A 14,852-nucleotide genomic window follows, 5' to 3' on the forward strand; every position below is an offset into this window, starting at 1 on the left:
ATTCACGAGTACCTGAATGCTAACCCAACGACGGTAATCTACTCACATGACTACCTGAATGCTAACCCAATCCACAGTAATCTATTCACATGACTACCTGAATGCTAACCCAACGACGGTAATCTATTCACATGACTACCTGAATGCTAACCCAACGACGGTAATCTATTCACATGACTACCTGAATGCTAACCCAATCCACAGTAATCTATTCACATGACTACCTGAATGCTAACCCAACGACGGTAATCTATTCACATGACTACCTGAATGCTAACAACGACAGTAATCTATTCACATGACTACCTGAATGCTAACAACGATAGTAATCTATTCACATGACTACCTGAATGCTAACCCAACGACAGTAATCTATTCACATGACTACCTGAATGCTAACCCAACGACAGTAATCTATTCACATGACTACCTGAATGCTAACCCAACGACAGTAATCTATTCACATGACTACCTGAATGCTAACCCAACGACAGTAATCTATTTACATGACTACCTGAATGCTAACCCAACGACAGTAATCTATTCGCATGACTACCTGAATGCTAACAACGACAGTAATCTATTCACATGACTACCTGAATGCTAACCTAACGACGGTAATCTATTCACATGACTACCTGAATGCTAACCCAACGACGGTAATCTATTCACATGCCTACCTGAATGCTAACCCAACGACGGTAATCTATTCACATGACTACCTGAATGCTAACCCAACGACGGTAATCTATTCACATGACTACCTGAATGCTAACCCAACGACAGTAATCTATTCACATGACTACCTGAATGCTAACCCAACGACGGTAATCTATTCACATGACTACCTGAATGCTAACAACGACAGTAATCTATTCACATGACTACCTGAATGCTAACAACGACAGTAATCTATTCACATGACTACCTGAATGCTAACCCAACGACAGTAATCTATTCACATGACTACCTGAATGCTAACAACGACAGTAATCTATTCACATGACTACCTGAATGCTAACCCAACGACGGTAATCTATTCACATGACTACCTGAATGCTAACCCAACGACGGTAATCTACTCACATGACTACCTGAATGCTAACCCAACGACAGTAATCTATTCACATGACTACCTGAATGCTAACCCAACGACAGTAATCTATTCACATGACTACCTGAATGCTAACCCAACGACGGTAATCTACTCACATGACTACCTGAATGCTAACCCAACGACAGTAATCTATTCACATGACTACCTGAATACTAACCCAACGACGGTAATCTACTCACATGACTACCTGAATGCTAACCCAACGACGGTAATCTATTCACATGACTACCTGAATGCTAACCCAACGATGGTAATCTATTCACATGACTACCTGAATGCTAACAACGACAGTAATCTATTTTAAGGATCTTCCCTTTTCTTCTTCTTGAGGAGAGTATTCGAAACGCCAACACTAATGACTGAAAAGAGACACCTTCCTCAATCTCTCCAATGGCGCAGAAATAGCGTGGCGTTGAACTGAGTGGAGCAAAGTCCATCTTCCATCAATCACTCGTGACCTTTCAACTTAACCCTGTTGGTGTGGACACAGTTTAACTAATCTCACGCTATGTTTAGACGACCTCTAAGCAGCCTTTCAGGTTAGGAGCTCTAATCCCAACTATGCAAACAAGCAGGAACTGAGGACTTAAAGTTGAGGCAATTCAGAGAAGATGACTCAAAAGATCCCCAAACGGCATTCACCACTTTGATGCAGATCAAAGGCTTGATAATGTTTCCTTTTCTGGAACAAATGGCAGAAAAAGCCAGATTTCTCAAACATGTTTAAGACTCAAATTAAAAAATGTAAAAAATATATAAATTTAAAAAAGAGCAGGACTATGTCTTCTGGTCATAAAACCAAAACACTTTCACACTAGCAGCCATAAGTGGTTCACCTAATGGCATTACTGAGGGTGTATTGGCTTAGCAGATGTCCTGGGTAACACAGTGTGTCAATTGGCTTTAGCTGTGTTGCCTAAAGTACACCTTTGAACTAAAACCAGGGACGTGGAACACCATGCTAAGAGGAAGGCCCCCAGAAAATGGTCAAAGACTCCAGTCACCCAAGTCATAGACCGTTCTCTATGCTAACGCAGGGCAAGCGGTACCGGAGCGCCAAATCTATGACCAAAACGCTCCTTAACAGCTTCAACCCTCAAGCCATGAGACTGATGAACAGTTAATAAAATGGCCACCTGGACTATTATATTGACCGACCCCCCCCCCCCATTTGTTTGCACATTGACTCGGTACCGGTACCCCATTATTGTTCTGTATAGCCTTGTTATTGTTATGTAATTTTGTGTTACTTTTTTATTTATTTTTTTAAGTAAATATTTTCTTACCTCTATTTCTTGAACTGCATTGTTGGTTAAGGGCTTGTATGTAAGCATTTCTTGGTAAGGTCTACACCTGTGTGTATTCGGCGCATGTGGCAAATAACATTTGATTTGAAATCTAGAATATGTTCGTGCTGTGCATGTCAAACAAATGTAGGTTACATAATTTTATCCACAGCCAATGTTTGCGCTAGCAGTGCCATAGTACGAATCAGGGGGCTGCCATTTTACATAGACGCTCTCCGTTGCAGGACTCAGGGCAATTAATCACTGTGCTGTGGCGATACTGTATAAATCTGTGCCCATTACCCAACAGCAATGTTCCCCAGGGACTGCCACCCAGAGCGCAGAACAAATATCAGCCCACGAAGAGAAGCATGAACTTGAAGTTCAACTTTCTAGAGTTTTCCCTGTTAGTTAACACTATCAACGTTTCCCTTTACTGTGGCAACTGTGATCGAATCAACACAATATTAGCCACTTTCGATGCAACATAATGAAACAAAACAAACTATGCAAGAAATGTTGTTATAGGCAGAACGCATTAGAGTAGGATTCTATTGCGCAAGACTCAGCCGTACTCTACACAGACCGGTGTGGCATAACCAAATCAGAGCTGCAGTAGGCGTATATGCAAATAGACTACTGCCATATATGGATCTGTGCCATTTACATTGAACTGGACTGTGTTTACAGCATGAGCGGTCGTGAGTAGATGCGCTTGTTTTGAGAGCTGGGCACATGTTGTTCATATCCTTTGCCAGTTAGTGAGTTATTAGCTCCGTTGTAGATCATTTGTAGTCAGCAATAGTGGAGTGATTGCTTCCTACAAGAGCACACAACGTGTACATTTATAGACATCTTTGAAAAGCGAGTCAGGTAAACACCTTTCTCGTCTTAAAGGGACAGTGATGTATTTTGAGACTGGCTTGAGTAAGATAAGAAGTGAATAGGCAGAGGGTAGCATAATTTGTCTGATTCTCTGTAATAAATGGTATGGGAATAATTATGCATTTTATTTTGTAAAGTGGTTTCTTGCATTTTTAAATCAAATCAAAGTTTATTTGTCACGTGCGCCAAACACAACAGGTGTAGACCTTAAAGTGAAATGCTTACTTACAGGCTCTAACCAATAGTGCGGGAAAAAAAGGTGTGTGTGTGTGTGTGTGTGTGTGTGTGTAAGTAAAGAAATAGTAAAAAGACATTTGAAAATAACAGTAGCAAGGCTATATACAGACACCGGTTAGTCAGGCTTATTGAGGTAGTATGTACATGTAGGTATGGTTAAAGTGACTATGCATGGATATGGTTAAAGTGACTGTGCATATATGATGAACAGAGAGTAGCAGTAGTGTAAAAAGAGGGGTTGGCGGGTGGTGGGACACAATGCAGATAGCCCGGTTAGCCAATTTGCGGGAGCACTGGTTGGTCGGGCCAATTGAGGTAGTATGTACATGAATGGATAGTTAAAGTGACTATGCATATAAGATAAACAGAGATTAGCAGCAGCGTAAAAGAGGGGTTGGGGGGGCACACAATGCAAATAGTCCGGGTAACCATTTGGTTACCTGTTCAGGAGTCTTATGGCTTGGGGGTAAAAACTGAGAAGCCTTTCTGTCCTAGACTTGGCACTCCGGTACCGCTTGCCATGCGGTGGTAGAGAGAACAGTCTGTGGCTGGGGTCTTTGACAATTTTTAGGGCCTTCCTCTGACACCGCCTGGTATAGAGGTCCTGGATGGCAGGCAGCTTTGCCCCAGTGATGTACTGGGCTGTACGCACTACCCTCTGAAGTGCCTTGCGGTTGGAGGCCGAGCAATTGCCGTACCAGGCAGTGATGCAACCAGTCAGGATCCTCTCGATGTTGCAGCTGTAGAACCTTTTGAGGATCTCAGGACCCATGCCAAATCTTTTTAGTTTCCTGAGGGGGAATAGGCTTTGTCGTGCCCTCTTCACGACTGTCTTGGTGTGTTTGGATCATTCTAGTTTGTTGTTGATGTGGACACCAAGGAACTTGAAGCTCTCAACCTACTCCACTACAGCCCCGTCGATGAGAATGGGGGCATGCTCGGTGCTCCTTTTCTTGTAGTCCACAATCATCTCCTTAGTCTTGGTTACGTTGAGGGAGAGGTTGTTGTCCTGGCACCACCCGGCCAGGTCTTTGACCTCCTCCCTATAGGCTGTCTCGTCGTTGATCAGGCCTACCACTGTTGTGTCGTCAGCAAACTTAATGATGGTGTTGGACTCGTGCCTGGCCATGCAGTCGTGGGTGAACAGGGAGTACAGGAGGGGACTGAGCACGCACTCCTGGGGAGCTCCAGTGTTGAGGATCAGCGTGGCAGATGTGTTGCTACCTACCCTCACCATCTGGGGGCGGCCCGTCAGGAAGTCCAGGATCCAGTTGCAGAGGGAGGTGTTTAGTCCCCGGTTCCTTAGCTTAGTGATGAGCTTTGAGGGTACTATGGTGTTGTACACTGAGCTGTAGTCAATGAAGAGCATTCTCACATAGGTGTTCCTTTTGTCCAGGTGGGAAAGGGCAGTGTGGAGTGCAATAGAGATTGCATCATCTGTGGATCTGTTTGGGCGGTATGCAAATTGGAGTGGGTCTAGGGTTTCTGGGATAATGGTGTTGATGTGAGCCATTACCAGCCTTTCAAAGCACTTCATGGCTACGGACATGAGTGCTACGGGTCTATAGTCATTTAGGCAGGTTGCCTTTGTGTTCTTGGGCACAGGGACTATGATGATGGTCTGCTTGAAGCATGTTGGTATTACAGACTCAATCAGGGACATGTTGAAAATGTCAGTGAAGACACCTGCCAGTTGGTCAGCACATGCCCGGAGCACACGTCCTGGTAATCCGTCTGGCCCCGCAGCCTTGTGTATGTTGACCTGTTTAAAGGTCTTACTCACGTCGGCTACGGAGAGCGTGATCACACAGTCGTCCGGAACAGCTGATGCGCTCATGCATGCCTCAGTGTTGCTTGCCTCGAAGCGAGCATAGAAGTGATTTAGCTCGTCTGGTAGGCTCGTGTCACTGGGCAGCTCGCGGCTGTGCTTCCCTTTGCAGTCTAATGGTTTGCAAGCCCTGCCACATCCGACAAGCATCGGAGCCGGTGTAGTATGATTCAATCTTAGCCCTGTATTGACACTTTGCCTGTTTGATGGTTCGTCGCAGGGCATATCGGGATTTCTTGTAAGCTTCCGGGTTAGAATCCCACACCTTGAAAGCGGCAGCTCTACCCTTTAGCTCAGTGCGAATGTTGCCTGTAATCCATGGCTTCTGGTTGGGGTATGTACGTACAGTCACTGTGGGAACGACGTCCTCAATGCAGTTATTGATAAAGCTAGTGACTGATGTGGTGTATTCCTCAATGTCATCGGAAGAATCCCGGAACATGTTCCAGTCTGTGATAGCAAAACAGTCCTGTAGTTTAGCATCTGCTTCATCTGACCATTTTTTTATAGACCGAGTCACTGGTGCTTCCTGCTTTCATTTTTGCTTGTAAGCAGGAATCAGGAGGATAGAGTTGTGGTCGGATTTACCAAATGGAGGACGAGGGAGAGCTTTGTACGCGTCTACAGTACAGGTGATCTAGAATTGTTTTCCCTCTGGTTGCACATTTAACATGTTGATAGAAATTAGGTAAAACTGATTTAAGTTTCCCTGCATTAAAGTCTCCGGCGACTAGGAGCGCCGCCTCTGGGTGAGTGGTTTCCTATTTGCTTATTTCCTTATACAGCTGACTGAGTGCGGTCTTAGTGCCAGCATCTGTCTGTGGTGGTAAATAAACAGCCACGAAAAGTATAGCTGAGAACTCTCTAGGCAAGTAGTGTGGCCTGAATTAATCACAACATACTCTACTTCAGGCGAGCAAAATGTAGAGACTTCCTTAGATTTCGTGCACCAGCTGTTGTTTACAAATATGCACAGACCGCCCCCCTCGTGTGCTGTTCTATCTTGCCGGTGCAGCGTATATCCCGCTAGCTGAATATCCATGTCGTCATTCAGCCACGATTCCGTGAAACATCGGATATTACAGTTTTTGATGTCCCGTTGGTAGGATATTTGTGATCGTACCTCGTCTAGTTTATTGTCCAATGATTGCACGTTGGCGAGTAATATTGACGGTAACAGCAGCTTTCCTACTCGCCTTCTGCGGGTCCTGACGAGGCATCCGGCTCTTCGTCCTCTGCGTTGCTTCCTTTTGCGAATAATTGGGATGTCTGTCCTGTGGGGTGTTTGGAGAATATCGTGTGAGTCCTGCTTGTTGTTGTTGTTCTTGTAGAAAAGATCTTTGTCTAATCCGAGGTGAGTGATCGCTGTCCTGATATCCAGAAGCTCTTTTCTGCCGTAAGATACGGTTACAGAAACATTATGTACAAAATAAGTTACAAATATCGCGAAAAAAACCCACATAACAGCACAATTGGTTAGGAGACCGTAAAACGGCGGCCATCTCCTCCGGCGCCGTCTCAGTGGATAAACAGGTTAATGTCAAGACCTGCATATTTTTTCAGAAGTCTCATGGAATGTAGGACTGCATTGAACACCACACATTGGCTGCTACTGTAGGCTGAATAATAGAACAGCTATTTCCATGTTAAAATGTTATGGGATGCATTTTCTCCATTGTTTTTGATGGTAGACCACTCTGGTAGGCCTACATTATGAACAAATAGCCACAGTAACCTATTTGGCCACTGTTAAAACTGTAACTGAAAGCAGCTACAGCCTCAGTGTTCACAGTAAACGCATGCTGGAAGTTGCACAGAATTTTCACAACGTTCACGTTTGCACTCAGAAGACCTGAAATTTGCTCAGTGCCGTAAACATTTAGAGGGAACATTGCTCCAATGGGGGAGAAGTAATGAGTCATGCACTCAGAGGGCAGATGAAAGGACTAGACCTGACACAGCTCCTATTGGACACTATTCACACACAGCCAATCAACTGGACTCAAAAATAACATTTGACAAACTCACAATCCAGAGATGTGTACAGGACAGACTGGACACACTGTGATGTTAGTTTCGATGTTTAAAACAGACTTTGACCATAGAACATTACGAGAAGAAGTAGCCCACTCAACAGTCAACACTGTGCACCGCCATTGATCCTCCGATAAGAAGAGTCAATAGAAGAATCAATATGGTCAATAGCCTAGACAATGATCTGTTAAAACCTACTACTTTCCCAACCAGTCTGGGCACAAAAGGGGAATGAGCAGTCTGTTATGGTTGTGAGTGGTTACACGGTTTATGTTGAGCTCCAGCCGGCACCAGACCAGAACATTCTCAACAAGGCCATACTCACGGGGGCTGTAAAACAAATCGGGCACTTACTGCCTTTGCCTATAATTAGAGAAGGATTGAGAATCTGATTGATGGAAACCCAAAGCTGCCTGTAATTTGAGTTTTCCTGGGTCCTGGAAGACTCTGGTGACCACACTGGAGGCTTAAAGCCAAATTCATAACATAGCTAGGTGGCTAGTAGTACTACAAAATATATAGAGAATCATTCTGAAGGAGGCACGACACCTCTGCTCTCAACTGATGTTCCAAGGCTTCCCACCACCCCAGGCTCACACGGAACAAGCCTAAAAGCACTTTCAAAACCAAACGAAACAGGAAAAAAAACTGCCAGTTTCCTGTGACCAAGTGTGGACTTTTAAATGACAAGCTGCGTTTTCTGGACTAAAAACCTCAGAGACAAAAGTGGAGAATTAGAAAACGCTCCCATGAGAAACCTCTACAAGGACAAGATGGGGGGGGGGGGACAGGAGAGTGAGAGAGAAGATAGAGATCGATAGAAAACAACAGAAAGACAGCACCACATTAATAGCGTCGCTGACTAAACCAAGCTTGGCTACACTGAGCCCTCCCCCCCTTGTAACCTAGATTCGCAGAGGAGGCAGTTTATTCCAGAGGACTGAAAAACATATTTAAAAGAAGACGTTGCTTGCCAGCTAAAAGTATGCAGCCTCTTCAAACATGCATCCCACAATTATACACAACAGGCCTTGGATGGTTTTTCTATCCTTCCACTTGCAGATAACTGTAAACAAACTGACATGTTTCATAGGTATAATGTTCTCGGGCACTCTGTAACTGATAATGAAAGTGACTTCTTTTATTTTACCTTCATTTAACTAGGCAAGACAGTTCAGAACAAATTCTTATTTTACAATGACGACCTACCGGGGAACAGTGGGTTAACTGCCTTGTTCAGGGGCAGAACGACAGATTTTTTACGTTGTCAGCTCGGGGATTCGATCTTGAAACCTTTCGGTTACTAGTCCAACGCTCTAACCACTAGGCTACCTGCCGCCCAACAGCGGGGGCTGCAGACAGAGCTCAGAGAGACTGCCACGTTTAAAAAGACACGGTTTAACAGAAACCTAGTTAACATTATCCACAAAAGACCTAGAGACCCATTTGTTCGACAACCACTTCTTTAAAATCCCATATACGGTTTGTATTGGCCTTGTGTGAGGTAATGATCGGTTGGTGTTTAGTGTACGAGTGTGGGAAAAGCAGACACACCACAGAAAGTAACAGGTGAGAATTGCGGGCGGAAATGGCTGACAGGTTTGTGCAGCCCAGGCCACCAAATAAATCTTTGTTCTACAGTTCACATGCAGAGCATCCTGCTAGTCAACAGCATGAGCTATGCCCCCGGCTAATTCAATCACACCATCTCCTACACTGACAGAGTCAACCATAGAAATCCTATTCAATTACAAATCTATATTATAGAATTCTAAGTCCTAATTCTATGGCACCAACACCCACTTTAACACACCCCCCTTAAAATGGTCAATCAGCACTTGAAACAAAAACAAAGTATTCTCCCCACCAGTAAAACAAGCTTATATGTTGGGTTCTGATGGGATACAACAGTTGAACTTAGCGCAAGAGGGCATTTATAAGTTATATTCTTCAACAATCAAAACGAATAGTCCTACATATCATTTAAATCCCAAAAATACATGTAGCAACTGCTGATTGACCCTTTAACCATTACTGACTCAACTCAGAGAGCCTAGTCTGACAAGAGTATGACAGAAACAAATGACAATTTTATTTTATTTAAACTTTATTTAACGAGGCAAGTCAGTTTAAGAACACATTCTTATTTATAATGACGGCCTACCCCGGCCAAACCCTAACGACGATGGGCCAATTGTGCGTCGCCCTATGGGACTCCCAATCACGGCCGGTTGTGATACAGCCTGGAATCGAACCAGGGTCTGTAGTGATGCCTCTATCCCTGAGATCCAGTGCTTTAGACCGCTGCGCCAGTCGGGAGTCCAAAATGGTAACGGTAACACAATAGAAGTCAGATTCTGAAGACCTTGCTATCAAGTACAGCTTCTAACGTACACAATTATTTTTTCTACTATGCATATGTACCACTGGACCAAGTTGCATGTTCAATGACTACACGATCGCCAGAAAGAACAGTGGTATTTCTTCAGTGATGCATTTTATTGTGAGTGAGGATAGAGGGGTTTACCCCTCAAGAGAGAGGCATATTCAGGCAGACAGCTCAGAGGACCCTCATCTCCAGGCCCTTAGCAACAGCCTCAGACAGCTATTCAACTGTTGCTAAGAGGAAAGAGACTCTCCGCCAAGTTCTCTCACATCCTACCAACATCAATGAGGAAGTGAAACAAAAATATAACTGCTTAGGCTACTGTAGCCAACGCAACAGAAACTGCTAGGCTACTGTAGCCAACGCAACAGAAACTGCTAGGCTACTGTAGCCAACCCAACGAAAACTGTTTATGCTACTGCAGCCAACTCAACGAAAACTGTTTATGCTACTGTAGCCAACCCAACGAAAACTGCTAGGCTACTGTAGCCAACTCAACGAAAACTGTTTATGCTACTGCAGCCAACTCAACGAAAACTGTTTATGCTACTGTAGCCAACTCAACGAAAACTGTTTATGCTACTGCAGCCAACTCAACGAAAACTGTTTATGCTACTGCAGCCAACTCAATGAAAACTGCTAGGCTACTGTAGCCAACTCAACGAAAACTGTTTATGCTACTGTAGCCAACTCAATGAAAACTGCTAGGCTACTGTAGCCAACTCAATGAAAACTGCTAGGCTACTGCAGCCAACTCAACGAAAACTGTTTATGCTACTGTAGCCAACTCAACGAAAATATAACTGCTTAGGCTACTGTAGCCAACTCAACGAAAACTGTTTATGCTACTGCAGCCAACTCAACGAAAACTGTTTATGCTACTGTAGCCAACTCAATGAAAACTGTTTATGCTACTGTAGCCAACTCAACGAAAACTGTTTATGCTACTGTAGCCAACTCAATGAAAACTGCTAGGCTACTGTAGCCAACTCAACGAAAACTGTTTATGCTACTGTAGCCAACTCAATGAAAACTGCTAGGCTACTGTAGCCAACTCAACAAAAACGGTTTATGCTACTGCAGCCAACTCAACGAAAACTGTTTATGCTACTGTAGCCAACTCAATGAAAACTGCTAGGCTACTGTAGCCAACTCAATGAAAACTGTAGCCAACACAATGAAACGCAATTAAAGTCTCTAGCCTTTTCAATCAAGCAGCCCTTGTGAAAGGGAAACTAAGTCAGACAAAATGAAAATGTTTTCAATAAAGAGGCTAATTTGACATTGGCTATGATCCTATGATAAACGAAATCAGGCCTTACCTTAAGAGGCAATTCCCTTGGTCCTTCTGCCACAGAAGGCCTTACCTTATTAAGAGGCTATTTACTAGGCCTTACCTTATTAAGCGGCTATTCACTAGACCTTACCTTATTAAGCCATTCACTGAGTCCTGCTGCCACAGAAGGCCTTACCTTATTAAGCCATTCACTGAGTCCTGCTGCCACAGAAGGCCTTACCTTATTAAGCCATTCACTGGGTCCTGCTGCCACAGAAGAAGCTTAACAAAAGAGATGCCTGTATCTACTGTCAGTGGCGATGACAATTCAATTGTTGGTGTGTGAGTGAGTGTGAGAGAGAGGAAGTGAAGAGTGGTGGTAACCCCAATGCCACCTGCATTTTGAAAGCAACCAATAGCCTGGTATCAACAAATCAGCAGAGGCCTTGACAGAGTAGGAGGCACATGACAACACAGAGGTGAGAGAGAGAGCATTGTTAAAATGTTGAACTATAGCCAGTGGCTGAAAGAAAACGACTGTCAATTATAGGTCACACTGCCAACTACTAGTTAAACAAAACAGTCTGAAGCAGCAGCTTGTTAGTGAGACAATGCCAGCCTGGATGCAATTAAACCGTTCTTGTCACTGCGGCTAGGGACTCATTACAACAGCTATCGTTTGTTCTATTACACTAAACCGTATCAAGCTACCTGCATCTCTACGTCGTCGATTTCAGCTACTCTCGGGTTGTCTCTCTGTGGTCAGGCGTCTCTAGCCTCGTCTCTGTGGGTTGAGGCATCATGAACGGCCACTGCCAACTGGCACACTCCGCTAACAGACGTCAGACAACAATGGGCTCTGTTCAGAGGTCAAAGCTCAGGCAGCGGAGCACAGCACAGGTTGCCCGATTATGAGTGTGCTTTTACGAATGTGTTTCCCAAGCAGTTGGAGGTAGGCAGAAAAAATAAATAAAAACAGGAAATGGAAGCAAAGCCTCAATTTAACGCTCTCAGGCCTGAGTTAAACAGCTGTGTTGCAGGACCCAGACGCCTACATTCTGCCCGTTTAAAAACACAGCGGATAAGGCGCTGTGTTGTGTGTGCAGCAGGGCAGTCACGAGCTAGTCCGCCGAGACTACAAAAGATAGTTCTCCTCTACTCACTGGGAGGCTGTGCTCTTTGGTTCAGCCTGGAGTTTAGGTTACATTTCCCTCTGCTTGCCCTAGTTTCAGCCTTGATGGATCGCTGCCAGCTCCACCTCCAATGACTGTTTAGCCCATGCATGAAAAAGGACAATCGGAGAGAGAGCGAGAGAGAGAGAGAGAGAGAGCGTTAACCCACTAAGAAGTATTTGTGTTCCCTGACAACACAGCCAGGACTGCTGGGTGTAATATGACCTTTACACCAGAGACAGCAGGGAGGAAAAGCTTTTCTACAGACGGCATAACAATCAAGATAGTGTTTCGCGGAGAGCGAGAGAAAGAGAGGGAGAAAAAAGCCTCCCGGCTAATCAGTATTCAGGGTCAGGAGCGTGCATGAAACCAGAAGGTAGCAGAGCAAGTTGAAAAAGACCTTAGATCACCTGATAACTGCACAAGAGTTTGACGGATGGCTTAGCGTCTATTCTGTCCACACGGAAGTGTAATCATGGCTTTGTGTACACTGACTCTGACTACATATTTTCTTTTAAATGTACACCCCTTCTTCCTCCCACTTGCCCGTCTCCTTCCTCTGAAGGACAGCTGATTGAGAACGTGCTGCTATCTGAGAGTAAGTGGCAGCTCAGTGTATTAAAGGACAGGGACACGGTTGACTGCAGCAGTAGCTTCCTGTGTGGACTGGCTGGCCAGCAGGTGTTTTCTCTATTCTCTGGTCTCACACCTAGCTGATACCCTTCTCCCCACGCTTGGCTCATCTGCTCTGCCCCTCCCCCCCGTCAACTCTTCTGATGGGGATTGGCTGGCGTGGGGACTCCGCCTGCTATTGTGTTTCAGGAGGTAATGGGAGGAGACCAAAATGCGAAGCCCCACCCCTCCCCCAGAAACCCACCAAAACTGGTCAAGCCTTCCGCATAGGAAAGTCTGAGCTTATTTTCTACACACACCCTGGGTCTGTAAATCCAACCTCTGTAACTGTACAAAATCCTTTTTTCCTAGAGTAGCAAAAACAACACAGCACTTACATTTTGAGAAAGCTTGGAGATTCTTGATGTTAAAAAAATAAACTTAAAGAAAAAGGGTGTTAGCTCTGTTGCCGGGGAGTTAAGCCAAAGGAATGTCAGCACACACAGTGCCTCAGTCAAGCCCCATCCTAGAAACACAACTCCCAGGCTTCCCTTGAACAAATCCAAACGGTAGACGAGTAGACTGAGGAAAACAACATGGCTGCCACTGTGGCCGTGGTGAAGTTGTAGTAAACAGTTCCGGGGACACCCAACTGAGATATCAAGCTGCTGCTCTCACCTGACCCGTCTTCTCACTACATGCTCCAACAAAATCCCATCTGTGCTGTGGAAAATACCGGAAATCCCCCTTGCGCCCTCCCATCACTCTCCTTCTCTCTCTCTCTCTCTCTCTCTTCTTCCCGCCTTCTCCTCCCCTCCCTCTGGCCATTCCACAGAGCGGTATGTATTACAATAATAATCCACACTCTTGTCAAGGTCACCCACTGGAGAGCTCAGTCAGATGGATGACCGGGCCTCCGCCGGGCAGCACAAAGATCCAGATAAGCAGCGCAGAGCCAGTACATCTCTCCTCTCCCCACTGCTTAGTCATGCCTTTATCTCTGCAGTCCCCGAGACAGACTGCTGAGCCCTGAGCCCGAGACTGACTGCTGAGCCCTGAGCCCGAGACTGACTGCTGAGCCCTAAGCCCTTGACAGACTGCTGAGCCCTGAGCCCTTGACAGACTGCTGAGCCCTGAGCCCGAGACAGACTGCTGAGCCCTGAGCCCGAGACAGACTGCTGAGCCCTGAGCCCGAGACAGACTGCTGAGCCCTGAGCCCGAGACAGACTGCTGAACCCTAAGCCTTTGACAGACTGCTGAGCCATAAGCCCTTGACAGACTGCTGAACCATAAGCCCTTGACAGACTGCTGAGCCCTGAGCCCGAGACAGGCTGCTGAGCCCTGAGCCCGAGACAGGCTGCTGAGCCCTGAGCCCGAGACAGGCTGCTGAGCCCTGAGCCCGAGACAGGCTGCTGAGCCCTGAGCCCAAGACAGACTGCTGAGCCCTAAGCCCTTGACAGACTGCTGAGACCTGAGCCCGAGACAGACTGCTGAGCCCTGAGCCCGAGACAGACTGCTGAGCCCTAAGCCCTTGACAGACTGCTGAACCCTGAGCCCGAGACAGACTGCTGAGCCCTGAGCCCGAGACAGACTGCTGAACCCTGAGCCCGAGACAGACTGCTGAACCCTGAGCCCGAGACAGACTGCTGAGCCATAAGCCCGAGACAGACTGCTGAGCCCTGAGCCCGAGACAGACTGCTGAGCCCTGAGCCCCGAGACAGACTGCTGAGCCCTGAGCCCGAGACAGACTGCTGAGCCCTGAGCCCGAGACAGACTGCTGAGCCCTGAGCCCGAGACAGACTGCTGAGCCCTGAGCCCGAGACAGACTGCTGAGCCCTAAGCCCGAGACAGACTGCTGAGCCCTAAGCCCTTGACAGACTGCTGAACCCTAAGCCCGAGACAGACTGCTGAGCCCTGAGCCCGAGACAGACTGCTGAGCCCTGAGCCCGAGACAGACTGCTGAGCCCTGAGCCCGAGACAGACTGCGGAGCTCTGAGCCCGAGACAGACTGCGGAGCTC

The 14,852-nt window shown here is 46.1% G+C and overlaps 1 protein-coding gene across 6 annotated transcripts in view; it reads right to left on the reverse strand.

Moving 5' to 3' along the window:
• The window catches only part of LOC115192856 (zinc finger protein 609), a 181,485-nt gene that overhangs the window by 51,259 nt on the left and 115,374 nt on the right, over positions 1-14,852 (reverse strand). The window contains exon 1 of one of the 6 annotated variants that reach the window (XM_029751765.1): positions 13,232-13,563. The exons of 2 other annotated variants lie outside the window; for them this stretch is intronic. Coding sequence is in view for 1 of the 4 variants with exons in the window: in XM_029751762.1 (XP_029607622.1) it covers positions 11,761-11,766 (6 nt within the window). In the remaining 3 variants the exon portion in view is untranslated. 3 more of the 6 variants (XM_029751763.1, XM_029751762.1, XM_029751764.1) reach the window with 3 other exon arrangements.

This window comes from Salmo trutta, chromosome 4 (assembly GCF_901001165.1).
Source record: "Salmo trutta chromosome 4, fSalTru1.1, whole genome shotgun sequence".
Classification (NCBI taxonomy): Eukaryota; Metazoa; Chordata; class Actinopteri; order Salmoniformes; family Salmonidae; genus Salmo; species Salmo trutta.